The following is a 17,732-nucleotide window of genomic DNA, read 5'->3' on the forward strand; positions in this document are numbered from 1 at the left end:
GGATCAAGGACTTCCTGACAAATAGACCACAGTCTGTCAGACTCGGCCCCCACCTGTCCAGCACCATCACACTCAGCACCGGGTCTCCACAAGGATGTGTTCTGAGTCCCCTCCTGTTTACGCTCTAAACATCCGACTGCTCCCTTACCCATCTCTCAAACACCATCATAAAGTTCGCAGATGACACCACAGTGGCTGGACTCATTTCAAGGGGGGATGAGTCGGACTACAGAGAGGAGGTCAACATACTGACTGAGTGGTGTTCAGTTAATAACCTCCAACTGAACACCACGAAAACTAAAGAACTTATCTTGGACTTCAGGAAGGGCAGAGCAGACCCGGCCCCACTTTACATTCACGGGAACTGTGTGGAGAGGGTACACTCCATGAGGTTTCTGGGCGTGCAGATCTCTGATGATCTCTCCTGGACTGCAAATACCACGGCGGTGGTAAAAAAGGCCCAGCAGCGTCTCCACTTTCTGAGAGTGTTCAGGAGGAACAACCTGGAGGAGAGGCTGCTGGTGACATTCTACAGAGCCACCATAGAGAGCATCCTAACGTATGGTATAACAACATGGTATGCAGGGTGCTCAGTTGCAGACAGGAAAGCACTGCAGAGGGTCATCAACACAGCCCAGAAGATCACTGGCTGCTCTCTGCCCAGCCTGGAGGTAATTGCAAACTCTCGATACCTCAGCAGAGCTGGCAATATCATCAAGGACCATTCTCACCCCAGCAATCAACTGTTTGAACTATTACCGTCAGGCCGACGGTACAGGTCACATAAAACCAGGACAAACAGATTCAGGGATAGCTTCTTTCCCAGAGCTATCACCGTAGTAAATAAGCACAAAAACAATTGAACCTGCTTAGCTATACCATACTGTCACTGTCACAATATTATGCTGCTGTTCATACTGTCATTATATTAATGCTGCTATCCTGTATATATCATACTTACTGTTGCTGCTATCCTGTATATATCATACTTACTGTTGTTTGAGTACTTACGATTGTTTTATTGTACCTTTTATATTTTACATTTATATTTATTATTGTATTTTGCACCAAGGGAGTGGCACTCCAATTTCGTTGTACCCTGTACAATGACAATAAAGGCTATTCTATTCTATTCTATTCTATTCTATTCTGTAAGCTTCAAGTTTCCCCACAACAGTATCATTAGAAGGCATAGCATATATCTTTACTAGTATTAAGATGATACTTAGCTTTATCTATCCATTAGGCTAGATAATACACATCTATCGGTTAAACTGTAGAATGGTCATAAAGACATGGTTGACCTCGAATTTCCTGCTTTTAAATCCAGATAACATGGACGTTATTGTACTTGGCACCCAAAATCTTAACCAAATGCCTTCTCTGGACCGCGTTACCTTGGCACCCCTTCACAGACAACATCCAGAATCAAATTTCTGGGATTCTGGAAAGAATATTCACAGAAACAGCCCAGACATAGTTATGAGAACGTTTTAGCATGATACTCAAAAAGAACAAAGGCCAGAATTGCTGCCATGATTCCTTAGATATCATCAATGATCTAAAAGAAGTAAGTGATGCTGTTTGAGGAGGGTTATAAGGCCATTTCCAAACAGCATGAAGTCCATCATTCAACAATCAGAAAAATTGTTCACAAACTGAAAAAATGCAAGACAACTGGCAGTCTTTCCAGTCTTCCAGATGTATCTGCAAATTCACCCCAACGTCAGACTGTGCAGTTCTCAGAGAAACTGCAAAAACCCAAGAGCTACATCTCAGACTCTGCAGGCTTCAGTACACATGTTACATGATTCAGTTCATGACAGTCTGATAGGACTGTCTGCTTCCATTTACAGATATTGTATGCCACTATCCTCACTGAGACTGTCTATGCTGCAGAAATTTTTCTGTACCTTTCCCAAGATCTGTGCCTCAATACAGTCTTGTCTCGGACATCTACAGACAGTTCCTTGGACTTCATGGCTTGGTTTGTGCTCTGACATACACTATCACACACCTGATACTAAAGACAGGTGTGTGCCTAAATTTGGTAAACTAAATTTACCACAGATGGACTCCCATCAAGGTGTATAAACCGACAGTTGATCAGTGGAAACAGGATGCCCCTGAGCTTAATTTTAAGTGTCATGGCAAAGCCTGTGAATGTTACATCTTTGTTTTTTTATTGTTAATAAACTGGCATTTATTTCAATGAATCTTGTATACAATCCAGCCACCACATAGTCTTTTAAAGGCACGCAAACAAAGACACACAACCTCTCTCATTCACTTGCACACTTAAACACCCAGATGCACACACGCGCACACACACACACACACACACACACACACACACACACACACACACACACACACCTGTATAGGCAATTTTATTTTGTGCCTTAGCGTAGCTTGCATGTATACCTGATTTGGAATAACTGTACTTGAGATCATTTCTTTATTTATGCATTTAAGAAAATGGTTTCTTTAAAAAGAAATTGCAGTTTTAATATGATATGTAAATACTGTAGTAGTTTTTTGACAAATGCATGCAGTTAAATTATTGAAACAATGAGCAGTTCCTTTTGAAACACCTGTGATTTTCTCTGTTGAATATTTATTATTGCTCATTAATTAAGCAAAAGTCTTTCTTATCTGATTACCTGATTAATCAATGGAGAAATCCCCAGAATACTCAATGACTAAAATAACTGATACCTGCAATCATCAAATGCATTGAAGGATACTTTCAAGTTTCAGATATCTTCAAAGCAGAAACACTTGAATAGTGTACACACTAGTTGCTGTCTCACCATATGGGTCCAAACTTTTCCAGGGCATCTATCAGGTCTGCCTCCACCACAGCCTCACACAGACCCCGAACGTGCACCACGGGACTGGGAGAGATACGATGGGAGTCCTCGCCATTATCCTGGAACACACACAGCCAGTCAGCCACAGTTATTCAATGATAGATGGACTGGTTCTTATATAGTGCCTTGCCTCGGGAATGGCCCATCTAGAGGAACACAATTAAAAATTCTGTATCTGATGAACCTTCAAATACAGCAGACGTTGTGTAAAAATGTACAATTTATCATCGGACAGAGACATCCTGCATTTAGTGCCTAAACCTGACCAAACTGTTTTTAATGTCCAAATTTAACACAACCACACATCTTTTTTTTAAATGATGTGTGGAAATCTGTGATTATGTAAGTTTATGCACATGGACATGAATCAACACATATGAAATGTCATTTTCAGTGGCACGAATATAAAGATTAAATACAACTATTTCACAAAGTGCTGTGAGACCAGGTTGAACATTTCACGTGTTTCCTTTCTGGAAGTAAAAGACTGAAGAGTGATATGAGTAAGTAAAATTTGTTGGTCTTGTTGCTGATTATTTTGTCCGTCATTTAGTCAATACAGGCCTATTACCAAATTGAATAATGAACTACAACAAATTCAATTCAAATTCAATTTTATTTGCATAGAAAAAGTATATTAACACAAAGTGAGTGAGAAAGGTGACTGAAGAAGAAACACTCAATGCATCATGGGAATCCCCCAGCAGCCTACATCTGTGCAGCATAACTAAGAGAGGATTCAGGGTCACCTGATCCAGCCCTAAATATATGCTTTAGCAAAAAGGAAAGTTTGAAGCCTTTGAAATCTTAAAAGTAGAGACGTGCCTGTTTCCCAAATCCAAACTGGGAGGTAGTTCCACAGAAGATGAGTCTGAAATCTGAAGGCTCTGCCTCCCATTCTACTTTTAAATACCTTAGGAACAACAAGTAAGCCTGCAGTGTGAGAGCGAAGTGTTCTCTTGGGTGATAGAGTACTATGAGGTCTATCTCAATTTAGAAGCCTAAATGAGAGGTTATCCAGGTCTTTGTCTTTAATACATTTCTTCAATTAGGAGGTAACACATACCTCCTAATTGCTATGTGTTATCTGGCATAATAGACCGATAGAGCTGGGTGTCATCTGCATAGCAGTGAAAATGTATGCTATTCCTTCTAATGACACTGCCAAAAGAAAGCATGTATAATGTAAACAAAACTGGGCCTAGCACAGAACCCTGTGGAACTCCATAATTAACCTCAATATGTGACTCTACATGAAAAAAGGAGTCTATCGGATAGATGTGATTCAAACTACTCCAGTGCAGTACCTGTAATACCTACAGCATGTTCTAATCGCTCTAATAGGATATTATGGTCAACAGTATTGAACGCTGCACTGAGGTCTAGCAGGACAAACACAGAGATGAGTCCACTGTCAGAGGCCATAAGAAGATCATTTGTAACCTTCACTAGTTCATTATTAATTCTGATTAATTCAGATCAAACTGAAGATGATGTCCTTGGGAGCATGGTGTCTAACCAGATGTTTACTTTGGATGGCTGTGGTAGGACTTGACTTAAGCGGTCAAAGAAGTGCAGGAGACTGATGCTGTCCAGTGTAGCAAGTGATTTATTCACCATTTTGTGACCCAAACAATATTTACAAAGAAACAAATAAGAAACTCAACTCTATAATTAACTCAGTTCAAATAAACATAACTGAACTTAAATCAACAGAAATTAAGGTCAAACTGCACACGGCTACACTGACCTGAACCTTTCCCTCTCAAACACCTGAGTTCTTCTGTTTAAATAGTCCACTTAACCAAACAATTTCTCCACTGGACTATTCCATTCAGTAGGTAGGTAAGATGAACATAATTATATTCAAACCTCTACTACTCTTTACTGGCAACATAAACTCTATGGTGTAATCAATACATACTACAACAATAAATCTATTTATCCATAAACACTCTAAAATCAACTTTATTAAATTACAAGCGTTCTTCCACTCCTGCACTTGGTCTCTTCCTGTGACCTCAGATGAACCCAGAAGCTATAAAGCAGGAAGTAAAACTACATTTCCTCCTTTTGTTGCTAGAAGACAGGTAGGTAAGGTAAGTTCTAAGCAATACAAATTAACAGTTGAAATAAAGAACATGTTAACTTAACAAACTTGTAGCAATTGATGTAAACCAAGATGTTACATTATATAATCTGTAAAAGTGCAAAACATAAACAAACCCGGGATAGTAGATGTTTGCCTATTGCAGATTACATGTGAAATATGGTTAAATCAAAACAAGAATGTTAACTAAGAATATAGACAAGTGGTGTTCTCACCCACTTTGTCACAATGGCATTACCTTGGTTATGCACGGATATGTCTTCTGATGATACTGCGTAAGGGAAGCATGTATAATGTAAACAGAATTGGTCCTAGCACTGAACCCTGTGGAACTCCATAATTAACCTCAGTGTGTGAAGAGGACTCTCCATTTACATGCACAAATTGGAGTCTATTAGATAGATATGATACAAACCACTGCAGTGCAGTACCTGTAATACCTACAGCGTGCTCTAATCGCTCTAATAGGATATTATGGTCAACAGTATCGAACGCTGCACTGAGGTCTAGCAGGACAAGCACGGAGATGAGTCCACTGTCAGAGGCCATAAGAAGATCATTTGTAACCTTCACTAAAGCTGTTTCTGTGCTGTGATGAGCTCTGAAACCTGACTGAAACTCTTCAAATAAGCCATTCCTCTGCAGATGATCTGTTAGCTCTTTGACAACTACTCTTTCAAGGATGTTTGATATGAAAGAAGGTTGGAGACTGAAAGAAATCCAGAAAGAAAGAACACCGCAAATAAAAATCACCAGCCCTGCAAACGGTGTTTGCATGTCAGGTCCTTAGTGTTACAGTGTTGCTGTAAACCCACTGGTGGGATGACAGACCCGTGACCAGTTCAGCCAGTGACACTGACAATGCCTCCCAGGCGCCTCAATATATACAACCCCATGGAGGGGCATATGGCATATAATAAAACTTTGTAGCGAATAATGGCTTAATTTTAATGGACAAGCATTTGGCAGGACATGCGTCAATGGTGCACATCCTGCCCTGAGGCCATTTCAAAAGAGACTTTGTGGCCACTACTGTTAATGGAGATCCCTTTGAGCACATTGGCATGGACCTCATAGTGCCATTTCCCCAAAGTGCACGGCAATATCGCTTTGTATTAGTTCTAGTGGATATCTTTAAGCAGTGTCACTGTGCACCTTTTCTGCAAAGAGTGTGGTGCAGGTTTCAGATAATCTCCCAAGTCAGGATCCCGACAGAGATACTGACTGACCAGGGCACATCGTTCATCTCTCGACCACTACAAGACTGTACAAACCACTGGCATTAAATCTGTTCAAACCAGCGTCCACCAGCATCAGACTGACGGGTTGGTGGATTGGCTGGATACAACTTTAAAATCCATGATTCATAAGTTCATTCACAAGGATCAACACAATTGGCAATGTTGCTTAGACCCTCTGTTATTTGCAGAGACAAACTTTAAAAGAACAGAAAGTCTAGCGAAGTATTGCTCACAACCAGTTTAAAAATGACAAGAAAGTCTGGCTCCTTGGAAGGAAAATATTCATAAAAATGAGAACTAAGACTTTTACACAGTAGTGTATATAAGTGTATAAAACACCTAAAATAAAAACTAAAGTTTTTTCAAAAGGGTATTGTATCAAAATGATGAATTACAGCCATTTTTATATGGAGTCCCTTATTTTCAGAGGCACAAAGGAAAATATGGAATTAACAAAAAAAGCTGTTCATGAGCAAAGTTGTAGCAAAACTCTAACAAAGACACGCCTACCATTCTGCCAAGTCTGCACTTCACTTTTTGCCTTGCTGTAACAAAATGCAGCCACACCTACATCTAGAGCTGGGCAATATATCGAGTTTTTAAATATATTGATATATTTTTATACAAGATATGAGATGTGACAATATCATTTATATTGATATAGTCTATGTTACGTTATAATTATATTTGTGGAGCCGCAAGTTTGCCTCTCTTTCGTCCACTTTTGTCTCTACGCTGCGTCACTCTGCCTCGCCTCTCTCCTTCACTGAACACAACTCCCCCTCCCCCATCGCTTCACCTGCAGGCAACGACAGGACGGACACGGCAGCTATCAAAGAGGAGCTGGTCGGTAAAAAGAAAACATTTGGAGATTACTATTTTAGTGCTGTCAGCGTTAATCTCGTTAAAAAGATGTTAACGCCATAATTGCATTCGATCCGTGGTAACTCGTTAACGGAGATTTGCCGCGTTAATGCAGTTATGACTTTAACGTCATTTTAACGAGATTAACGCTGACAGCACTAATATTATTTGGAGTGTCAGGCGAGCAGCAAAATAATGTATTCTGTAGAGAATGTCGGGAAAGCGTCCCGACTAAAGGTTGGAGCACTACTAGTATTTTCACCATTTACAACAGCGCCATAAAGTGCAAAATGAAGAGTGTGTGAAACTGCGTGCTGTATCCCAGACTGCGAAGTCTCCCAGCCTCCTGCCCTGAAACAAACCACCTTACAAAACTCGTATACCGTATTTTTCGGACTACAAGCTTACACTAAAATCCTTTCATTTTCTCAAAAATCGACAGTGTGCCTCATGTTTGAATTCTGGTTGTGTTTACTGACCTCAAACCGATTTTATGTGCTACACGGCGCTCAGAAATCTGTCAAAAAATGTTTTAGTACGACTTTGGCCGCACCGCTTGATGGATTGTTGGAGCATTACGGCTGCCGTAGTCAGGAGCCTCGCGGAGTGATACGTACTGTGCTTCAACGTAATATTACTGTATTGTGTGCGTATGAGGAACACAAATGGCACCTGTAAGAGACACGGTTAGGAAGCAGACTTCAAACTCCAGGCTGTCAGTCACCCAGCAGAACTTGGGAACAGAGCAGCTGCTTGTTATTATGCTCAGCGTCTGTTAGTTTACATTTTGACTGCACAATCGTGAGCTCTTTGTTATGCACAAAAACAACATTGTTTTATTTTATTTATGGAGCATTATTATTTAATAAATGCTGATAATTTATTTCTGAGTAATTTTTCATGTACATCTGGGTTGTATGTTAATAAAAGTGCCTGTATGACATCTGGGACACAGCTTTGACTAAGAACTCTCTTTTTGTTCTTACTTTATGGCTTTAAAAAAATTATCGAGATATATATCGTATATCGCCATCCAGCTAAAGAATATGAAGATATGAATTTTGGGCCATATCAGCCACCCCTACCTACAACTTGTCTGACATGGAGTCGATTAGCCTGGAACTGATTCTGAGCAAAGTTGCATAAATCAGTCTGCTGAAAAAGTTAGACCTGTTAGGGTTCATCAGGATAGGCTCCGTTGCAGATCTAACAACTAGAGAAAAAAATCTGCCTGTTCAAAGATGAAGCTAATAATATTACTCAACAATGGTATAAAGCCTGGAATACATAAGGTTTATTTTCACAGTCAGTGTGTGGAATGCAGGAGAAAACAATCTAAATGTAACGAACTTAAATGTCTCACCTGTCAGAGGTGTCTGATTCCACAAAGCACTTTCACAGGTTTGTATATTTGCACACAGCCGGTGCTTCAGTGTGTCAGTTTATAATGGATGAACCTACTTGCAAAACCAGTCAGTGCTGCCTGTACGAAAATTAATCAGTGGAAGTTTGAAACAGTCGGAAATATCTTAATGTTTCGATTTGAACGCACAAGATGTCAACCAGGAAATCACGGGTCAGTGAAGGGCAGCAGCACTGGGTTAAGCCAATCATGGAAGAAAGGTTTTGCTGTCAGTGCTGAATTAGGGGTAAGTCAAAACCAGAGGACAGAGAGAGAGATGGGAAATTCTAGTCACATGTTCAGTTTTCTCAACTTTTTTGTATCTTGTATATTTCCTCAGACATTCTCTTGTAAATTGTAATGTGCTCCCTGCTATATTTATATCATTATCTTTCTACTATCCAACCCATCCCCCGTTCTTCCTCTTTCTGTCCTTCTCATTCACATTGACATTCCTTTTAATCTATTTATAGAGGCAGATGGCTCATCTAAGTGTTTGGAGAGGAAAAACAGGGCATGAGACTAAATTTTCTTTCTGTTGACCAGGCTGCTGGCTTCTTTCTTTCAGGCATTTGAACAATGACGCTATTATGTCTTTAACTACAAGGCATGTGAACTGTTAAGGCTTTTATGAAGAAAAACACGGAATTATCATTTCTAAACTGGACTATGCAATATCCATAACTGTAAAGTACTTTGATACAGGATTATATGCACACCTGCAGCTTGTTTAAATAAAATATGAAATAACTATAAGTTTCTCCTCTGCAATGATTTTATTTGCCGAACACCAATCAGTACCAGTTGCCAAGTAAATCAGCTGCTCTCCAATGAGTCTCTAACCCTGTGGATGAACTCTAACTCCTGTTTGTAGCAACAAAGCTAAATATGCTACTAAGAATAACTTTGCAGGTTATCCTCCCACGTCTTGGTAGGAGAAAGCATACAGCATTTAAGGTTGATGTTCCCATATTTGTTTTATTTCCCAACTACTCTAACAAAGACGTTCAGATTATTATTGAGATGCAAAATGCTTCATTGCTTTAGTGACTGCGTGGAGTCTTAATAATTCACACACATACATTTTCCTTCAGTGGGTTTTCTTGATAATTACTGTTGTAACCTACCTTTATATAGTCTCTGCTATCCATCCAGTCTCCTTATACTCAAACCTAACTGTTCTGAGCTATGATTATGATCTGTTAAATAAAAAGTACTGTCCAAACTGAATACTCAATAATGTTGCTGTTAAATGCCCTGTGTACTATAATAAAATATTAAACAAGATCAATAAAACTGCTTCACTTACTTGACAGCCTGGTTCACTTGCTTTACGATCTCTGACTGCACACTGTGGGTTCACAGCAACAGCTTCCAGATTCAGCTGCCATATCTGAAATCAACTCCAGAGCTTTTTATTAGCTTAGCTGATGAAGAAATAATCAAGCACCACCCCACGGCCATCCGTGTCACAGGTTCTGAGTGAACTGTCCACTGAAAGGCACTCTGGGAACTTTAGATGTACCGCTATAATTGTTCAATGATTAAGACAATGTTTTTGTTCACCCCCTTTAATTAAAGCTGAGGTGAGCAACACAATAGCAAAATGACATCTATAACAATGATGCTGTTTTAGTTCATCAGATAAACAGCACATTTAACAATACTGCGTTTGTGTTTTTAAACCAGGCACCATGTTTAGTGTACCAACAAGTTTAGCCCCAGTCACTGGCAGGGTTCAGGTGATTTGGATCATGCTTTTCCTAGTATGACATGTACTTTAGTTAGTTCTAATTCAGTTTCATGCCAGTTTTGTGCACGACTGGTCCCTTGTTAATTCAGCCAGCTTTTGTGCTTAGCAGCTAAGCTATCTGGCCATTCCTAATGTTCATCTCCTTTTCTTGTTTGAATTTCTCCTTGTGTTTTTTGCCTATTGCTCCAACTGATTTTGCTTGGTAATTCAATATTTTTTTTTTATTTTATTTGGGGCTATTCGCCTTTATTTGATAGTGCATTGATGATTAACAGAAGAGTAGGGCGAGAAATTGGAGGAAGATATGCAGCAAAGGGCCTTATGTCTCAGTCGAACCTGAGCTGCTGCATTTACGTATAAGACTTATACTATTATTTAGTTTAACTGGGAAACAGGCAGCCCTTTACACCCTGCTGCTAATGAAGCATGCTTTGCTCATATCATGCAGAGGTGTTTCAATATAACACAGAAGGCAATTAAGCCACATGAGCATTGCTTTTATTAGAAACGTATTTATGTGTGGTAACAAATTTACATTAGAAACAAACAATATAATCCTAAAACCCCAGTTAAACACCTAAATGCCTTAGCAATTCAGTACACAATTTCATTGTTGGACTCTACTAGAACCGTTAAACAGTTTTCACTGAGCTCCTGAGACTCACCCATTCCTTCGCAGATTTTTGCAGCAGCAGTCTGCATGCCTAGGTGCTTGACAGTGTACACCTGTGGAAATAGAAGTGACTGGAATGCCTCAACTCAATGATTTGGATGGGTCAGCGAATACTTTGACACTATAGTGTAACATTTACCAACACTTTGAGCCACTTGTTAACCACCTCCATTGCTGTGGCTAACACTGTAACTGCATCTTACAGGCTTTGTCCACCATGTGCTGCATAGCTGCTCCAGCCCCTCGAAGACACACTCACACACACTAAAATGAGTAATAAATAACCAATAAATATCCAAATGTTTATGTGCAAGTTTTTGTGTAATGTGTTCTCAATTGTGTGAATGCTGTAAGGCATCCACACTTTTGCATCCCTGTTTCTCTTTATACTTTATTCTTCAGCCTTATTCTAGTTTTTCACCATTCAAATTTTAAACTGCTCTGCTCTTTCCGGTAATGCCAGCTACATCTTTTTGTGCTCATAACTTTTATACTTTTGGAAATATTTAGCTTTTTATGGACTGTTTGGCCCATTGAAATGAATGGGACCACACTACAAGTGTGATAGCTGGTTTAGCTCACCAGAGTGAGCCATGTTTTAGCTCAGTGAGAGGAGCAGCCGGGTTTGAATCTCGCCCATGGCAGCATGTTTTCAGCAGACAGTTCAAGCTGACAGGATTTCAGCTTCTACAGCTTATTTTCACCTGACTCTTTTGCTCGGTCAATTTTTCTGCTAAATAATTACAATTCTGCAAAGTTTTTGTGAATTCAGCAACTTTTCCAATATCCACTTCAGCGTCTTCACCTCCATTTCCAGTCTCTGCGATATTGCGAGATATTAGTGAGATGAGCAGCCACCCTGAGCCCAGGCGGCGCAGTTTCGAATCTTACTCGTGGCTGTTGCCACACATCTTCCCCACTCACGCTCAGTCTGCTTTTTTAACACTCTTCAGTGAACCCTTTCAAATAAAGCTGTCTTCAGCAAACACTTTAGCTTCCACACCTCTTTTCAGCACATAGTTCTGCTTCTTCTGCATTTTTCGGCAGATAATTTCCACTACAAATGCAAATTCTTCTAGTGTGAAAATGTTCTTAAACTGTGGATTACTAGCTAAGTGCAAATATGGCCAAAAAAGGCAAATTTTACTTAAATATTGAATTTTTTTAAAACAGTAATGCGATACCTATTTGCACCCGACCCAAAGCAGAAGCTTCTTATCTAGTCAGTACAAGGACCGTCCCTGAAGGTTTTTCCAGCCTAAGAAGGCTGTTCACAGATCAGTTGTATTTTCTGAATCAGTTTCTGTTTCACCATATCCTGAGTCACTGTCAGCTGACTTCAGCGTCCCTGGTCAGCCACCAAGACTGATCTTTGACTCCTATCTAGCGGGGCCTCACCGGCCTTGCTAACCTTGCTATCCTCAGATTCTCTGTTTTTACCCTCCCACCTGCACAGGTTTGGCAGTTACCCCGTCCTCCTACTGCCAGGCTGTCCTTCTGAGAACGTTCACTCTTTTGCTCTCGAATGATTAGTACTGTGGACTTTTACAACATTACAGATGTAGATAGCAAACAGCCTGCTCTTGTATAGCACTTTTTAATTTTTAAAGCTATACAAAGCATTTTAGCAGTGGCAGCAGAGCTGTGGAACAACATACTGGAACTCCATCCAGTTTAACAGAGGTTAACGTCTTTCCCAAGTACACTTGGGGAGCATATAAACAGGCTGATTACTGTTTAACTACATGAGATTAACCTATTCCCCTGGTACAGTTTATATGTGTTTTAAAAATATTTGAATTTTGTAGATCAAAGTAAAGATAATGCTTCCTGGACAAAACTGCTTCAAACATCAAGCTAAAGCACACTACAGCACAAAGTGCGGACATGTTTGTATTTTTCATCTGTGGCTCCATCTGTTTGTTTATAATCAGCAATTTCATTGCAGCCCTTTTCTTCTGTACTGCAGTGTCTGTGCTGCAGCCTGCACAACTCCCACTAAAAGCCACCATCTTCTCACTGCTCAGCCTGGCAAACCATGCTCTTAGTCATCAGCACGCACGCACACACGCACACACACATGCGCACACGCACACACACACGCACGCACGCACACACACACACGCACGCGCACACACACACTTTTAATTCCCCTGGCTTTGGGAATTGAAAGTGTTTTGTCTTTAACAGAAAGCAAATGAGTAGTTGTAATGTAAAATTTGTAACTCCTGTTACTAAGAATAAAAACTTGAACAGTACTACACCAAGTGATGATTCAAGGCCATAATGAAAGGCTACAGAATACTCACTTCCACCCACACACTTTACACTCCTTCAAAAAGTAATTTATTGTTGCTGTCAGTCAGTCTGGGGAGGAGATATAAGGCCATTTTCAAACAAAGTCCGACTTTCTATAGTAAGACTAACAAGTTCAATATCAGGTATTTAAATACTTAGGATTCTCAACCTCATGGCTTTAGACTGAGTCAGAGGTGAATGTCGTCACAAACTTAAAGAAGTACAGTTGCCTTTTTTTTCAAGCTCCTAAAAAACATTAAAAGTGTTGCAATGGTCCAGTCACAGTCCAGACCTCCACCTGATTGAAATACTGTAAGAGAGATACACATGACCAAATTCTGACAAACCTTAACGAACTGAAACAATGTTGTAAAGAAGTGTGTAAAAAATTACTACACAGCAGCGTGAGACTAATGAAAGGGTGTGTTCAGTTTAGTTGTTAGTTTAGTGTCTATATCATGTTTTAATGTCCTGAGTGCTTGGAGGGGCCTGTTTCCTGAGGCATCGTAGAGACAAACTGAAGCAAGCACTGTAGCAAAGACAACACTGATAAATGACTCTAAATATTATATTTTAGATTCCTCAAAGTAGCCACACTTTGCTTTGTTGACAGTGCTGCCAACCCTGGGCCTTCTCTCAGACTACGTCCACACCAGCCCGGTTAGATTTGAAAACGGCGTTTTCGTCTGAAAACACTCCGCGTCCACACTAGCGCTTTCAGTCATTTTCACAGAGTTGTGCGTCCACATTGAAACGGCCGAAAACGCTTACGTTCCAGTATTGTGCATGCGTGAAGCGCAAGAAGATTCGACCTGCCTCATTTCTGTCTGCCATTTATTTACTGTCTGGCTCTTTGAAACGTCGCGGCAAAAGGTCGAGGAAAAGCACCGAGTTTTTTAAATGGACTAACAATGAGGTGGAGTTGTTGCTGTGAGTAACACAAAAGTACAAAGTTGCAAAAAGCGAGTGAGAATTAAATAATTTGAAGAAAAGCTATCTGGAGCATGTACAGACTGATGTTAATCTTTAATAGGGCTGTCAAAACAACTGCTGTATAATGCCCTCCGCTATCTTAGTTTAATTGGTCACATGACTAAAATGCGTCATTGTTTTAGAAAGTCTTCGTTTCCGAGTGTCCACACTGCGACGCAAACGCACCGTCTTCAAACGTATTTGTTTTCGAGAGCGTTTACAAAACGCTGCGTTTTTCCTTGGGGACAACGCCGTCTCAGTGTGGACGGGAGGCCAAAACAGAGAGAAAGCAATGCATTAGTGTGGACGTAGACATGTTTTCACCTCACAGGTGTGCCTGTCAGGGTTCATTTGTGGAATTTCTTGCCTTCTTAATGGAGTTGGGACCATCAGTTGTGTTGTGCAGGTCAGGTTGGTAAACAGTTGACAGCCCTATTTGACAGATCCACTCAACTAATAAAGAGAAACAACAGCTCATCATGACTTTAAGAACTGAAGGTCAGTCAGTCCTAAAAATGGTTAAAACTCTGAATGTGTGCAGTGCAGTCACAATACCCATCAAACACTACAACAAAACAGGCTCACATGAGGACCGTCCCAGGAAAGGAAGACCCAGAGTCCCCTCTGCTGCTGAGGATACATTCATCCGAGTCACCAGCCTCAGAAATCACAAGTTAACAGCACCTCAGATCAGAGCCCAGATAGATGCCACACAGAGCTCCAGTAGCAGACACATCTCACCATCAACTGTTCAGAGGAGACTGTGTGAATCAGGCCTTTATGGTCAAATAGCCGCCGAGAAACCACGACTAAGGAAAAGCAACAAGCAGAAGAGATTTGTTTGTGCCAAGAAACACAAGGAACGCACATTAGACCAGTGGACATCTGTGCTTTGGTCTGATGAGTCCAAATTTGAGATCTTTGGTTCATCCCATCCAGTTTGCGTTTAGTTGGAGCATAATTTATTTCTTTACAGCACAGTGACCCCAAACACATCTCCAAGCTGTGTAAGGGCTATGTGACCAAGAAGGAGAGTGATGGAGTGCTGCGCCAGATGGCCTGGTCTCCACAGTCACCTGACCTAAACCAAGAGGAGATGGTTTGGGATGAGATGGAGCGCAGAGTGAAGGCAAAAGGGCCAATAAATGCTCAGCATCTCAGGGAACTCCTTCAAGACTGTTGGAAAACCATTTCAGGTGACGACCTCATGGAGAGAATGCCAAGAGTGTGCAAAGCAGTAACACCTTTTTGTTTACTACATAATTCCATCTGTGTCCATTCATAGCTTTGATGCCTTCAGTGAGAATCTACAATGTAAAGAGTCATGAAAATAAAATAAAAAACATTCAGTGACAAAGGGCATTTCTTTACATTGCCACACATTCAGAGAAAAGAACAAGATTATTGGAGGTTCCTTTAAAATGTTCACATATTCTTTCTTCATGATTACTTCCACCTTGAGTAAATTCACAATTCCAGAAGCACTTAAGCGTCCCGACAGCATAACACTTCCACCAATGTGTTTCACTTTGGGAACAGTGTTCTTTGGTTTGTAAGCCTAGAACAGTCCTACAGAGGATATCAGTCTGATACTCTGCAATGTGGAAGTCTGAGCACTCTTCATTGCACTGCATAGCACACACTGAGCTGCTTAGCTTGTTTTTGGGAGTTTTGTCCTTGGGATAAAATTTGTGTTTGAACTGATTTGTTTTTTTGCTTTTGACATGATGCTTTCTCATTTTTCTTAAGCCCTTGCAGAGGTTTTTATACTGTTTGTAAATTGGAAGATAACCATCAGTTTGAGGACTGCAAAGTTAAAGTACACTACATAGCTGTAGTTTTCTGCCATGGCCAGGTCTGGGTACTTGCTTTGTCTTCCAACAAAGACCCAAAACATACGCTGCTTCTCATTAAGAACTACCTGCAGAAGACCAAAGTGAATGTTGTCACCTTGATCTTACTGAAAATCTGTAGGGTGAACTGAAGCTGAAGGTCCATGCCAGAAGACCATCACATCTAGAGAGCCTGAGAGATTTGCCAAAGAAGAATGGGCTGGGATTGGTCAGGAGACGTGAGACTTGTTGAAAACTGCAAACAACTGCAGGCTGTTAATCAACAAAATGAACAAATTACTTTCAGTATCAGGGAAGTAGGGCTGCCACGATTAGTCGACTAGTCACGATTACGTCGACTATCAAAATCGTCCACGACTAATTTAATAGTCGACGCGTCGTTTGAAGCTTTGTAAGATCCCAAAAGACGCAGGAATAAGTAGTAGGATTTAAGAGTGTAATAACGGACTGAAACAGAAGATGGCAGCACTGCATGTACAAGGATGCCAGCTGCCGTTAAACCCCGAAGAAGAAGCTGTGTCCCAGAATTCATAGCGCGGCCCTGCTCAGTTTCCAACAATGGCGGCAGCTAGTTAGTTTTAATATTACTCTTATTATTCTTTCTGGGTCACAAAATAAACGTTTAACATATTTTCAGACGAGAATGTAACTGTGCAAACCTCAAATATCTGCTCAGTTTATCAAGACACCACATATTTTCAAAAGCGCTCCGACATTTTCGGAGACGTCTGTTACCCACTAGCTCGATAGCCAGCTGGGGTTCAAGGCTCACTAGAGCCGGTGAGAACACCGGACTCCCGGCAAATCGTTTTCAAACCCACCGCCGTCTTTCGCTACTCAGGTTAAACATGATAAATAAGTCACTTATATAACTTAAAAATGTTATTGTTTGGCTTTTTTCAGTATTTTATTTGTTCCTGAGTAAATCGGTTTGGCTGAGATTAAAGTTATAGTTTTTACACAGCAGCTGAATAAACGTCAAGCAGACAACTGATTAGAGGTGTGAGATGCTCGAGAGTTTACTCCGGTGTCCTGTTATATTTTAGATAGCAAGGAGCAGACGGCTGAGTTTATTAAACTTCACCGAAACAATCTGCAAATTTCATTAAAATGTAATAAACTATCATCTTGTCTTTATTTTTAGTTAGCACATGCCTTAAACACTTAAAGCTGTAAGCTAATGATAGTCATATAAGAGCAGATGCTGCTGGTGCAATAAGCTGGACGTTTTACGTCCAATGGATGATGATCTGATTAGTCGACTAATCGCAAAAATAATCGGTGACTAGTCGACTATCAAAATAATCGTTTGTGGCAGCCCTACAGGGAAGTAATGATTTTTGTAATCAGTTATAGGTGGCCCTCACCTTTACTGACAGAAACAGGCAAGTCTGCTGGACCAGACGGAGTGAGTCCCTGTGTCCTCAAGGCCTGTGCCCCCCAGCTGTGTGGAGTCTTCCATAAACTGTTCATGCTGAGGGATAAAAGACGCCACGTCCCAGTGGCCCCCAGGATTACAGGCCTGTGGCACTGACCTCCCACATCATGAAGACCCTGGAAAGGCTCATCCTGGATCAGCTCCGACCCATAGTTAGACCACATCAGGATCCCCCTTCAATTTGCTTACCAGCCCCGTCTCGGAACTGAGGACGCCATCATCTATCTGTTCAATCGTATCTACACCCATCTGGAC

At 40.7% G+C, this 17,732-nt stretch overlaps 1 protein-coding gene across 1 annotated transcript in view; it reads right to left on the minus strand.

Annotated features, from left to right (window-relative positions):
* The window catches only part of LOC134639727 (heterogeneous nuclear ribonucleoprotein L-like), a 59,501-nt gene that overhangs the window by 31,729 nt on the left and 10,040 nt on the right, over positions 1 to 17,732 (minus strand). Inside the window, exon 2 of the mRNA XM_063491100.1 lies at positions 2,814 to 2,932. Within this exon, the coding sequence (XP_063347170.1) occupies positions 2,814 to 2,932 (119 nt within the window). The remainder of the gene's footprint in view (positions 1 to 2,813; positions 2,933 to 17,732) is intronic.

Source organism: Pelmatolapia mariae, linkage group LG13 (genome assembly GCF_036321145.2).
Source record: "Pelmatolapia mariae isolate MD_Pm_ZW linkage group LG13, Pm_UMD_F_2, whole genome shotgun sequence".
Classification (NCBI taxonomy): Eukaryota; Metazoa; Chordata; class Actinopteri; order Cichliformes; family Cichlidae; genus Pelmatolapia; species Pelmatolapia mariae.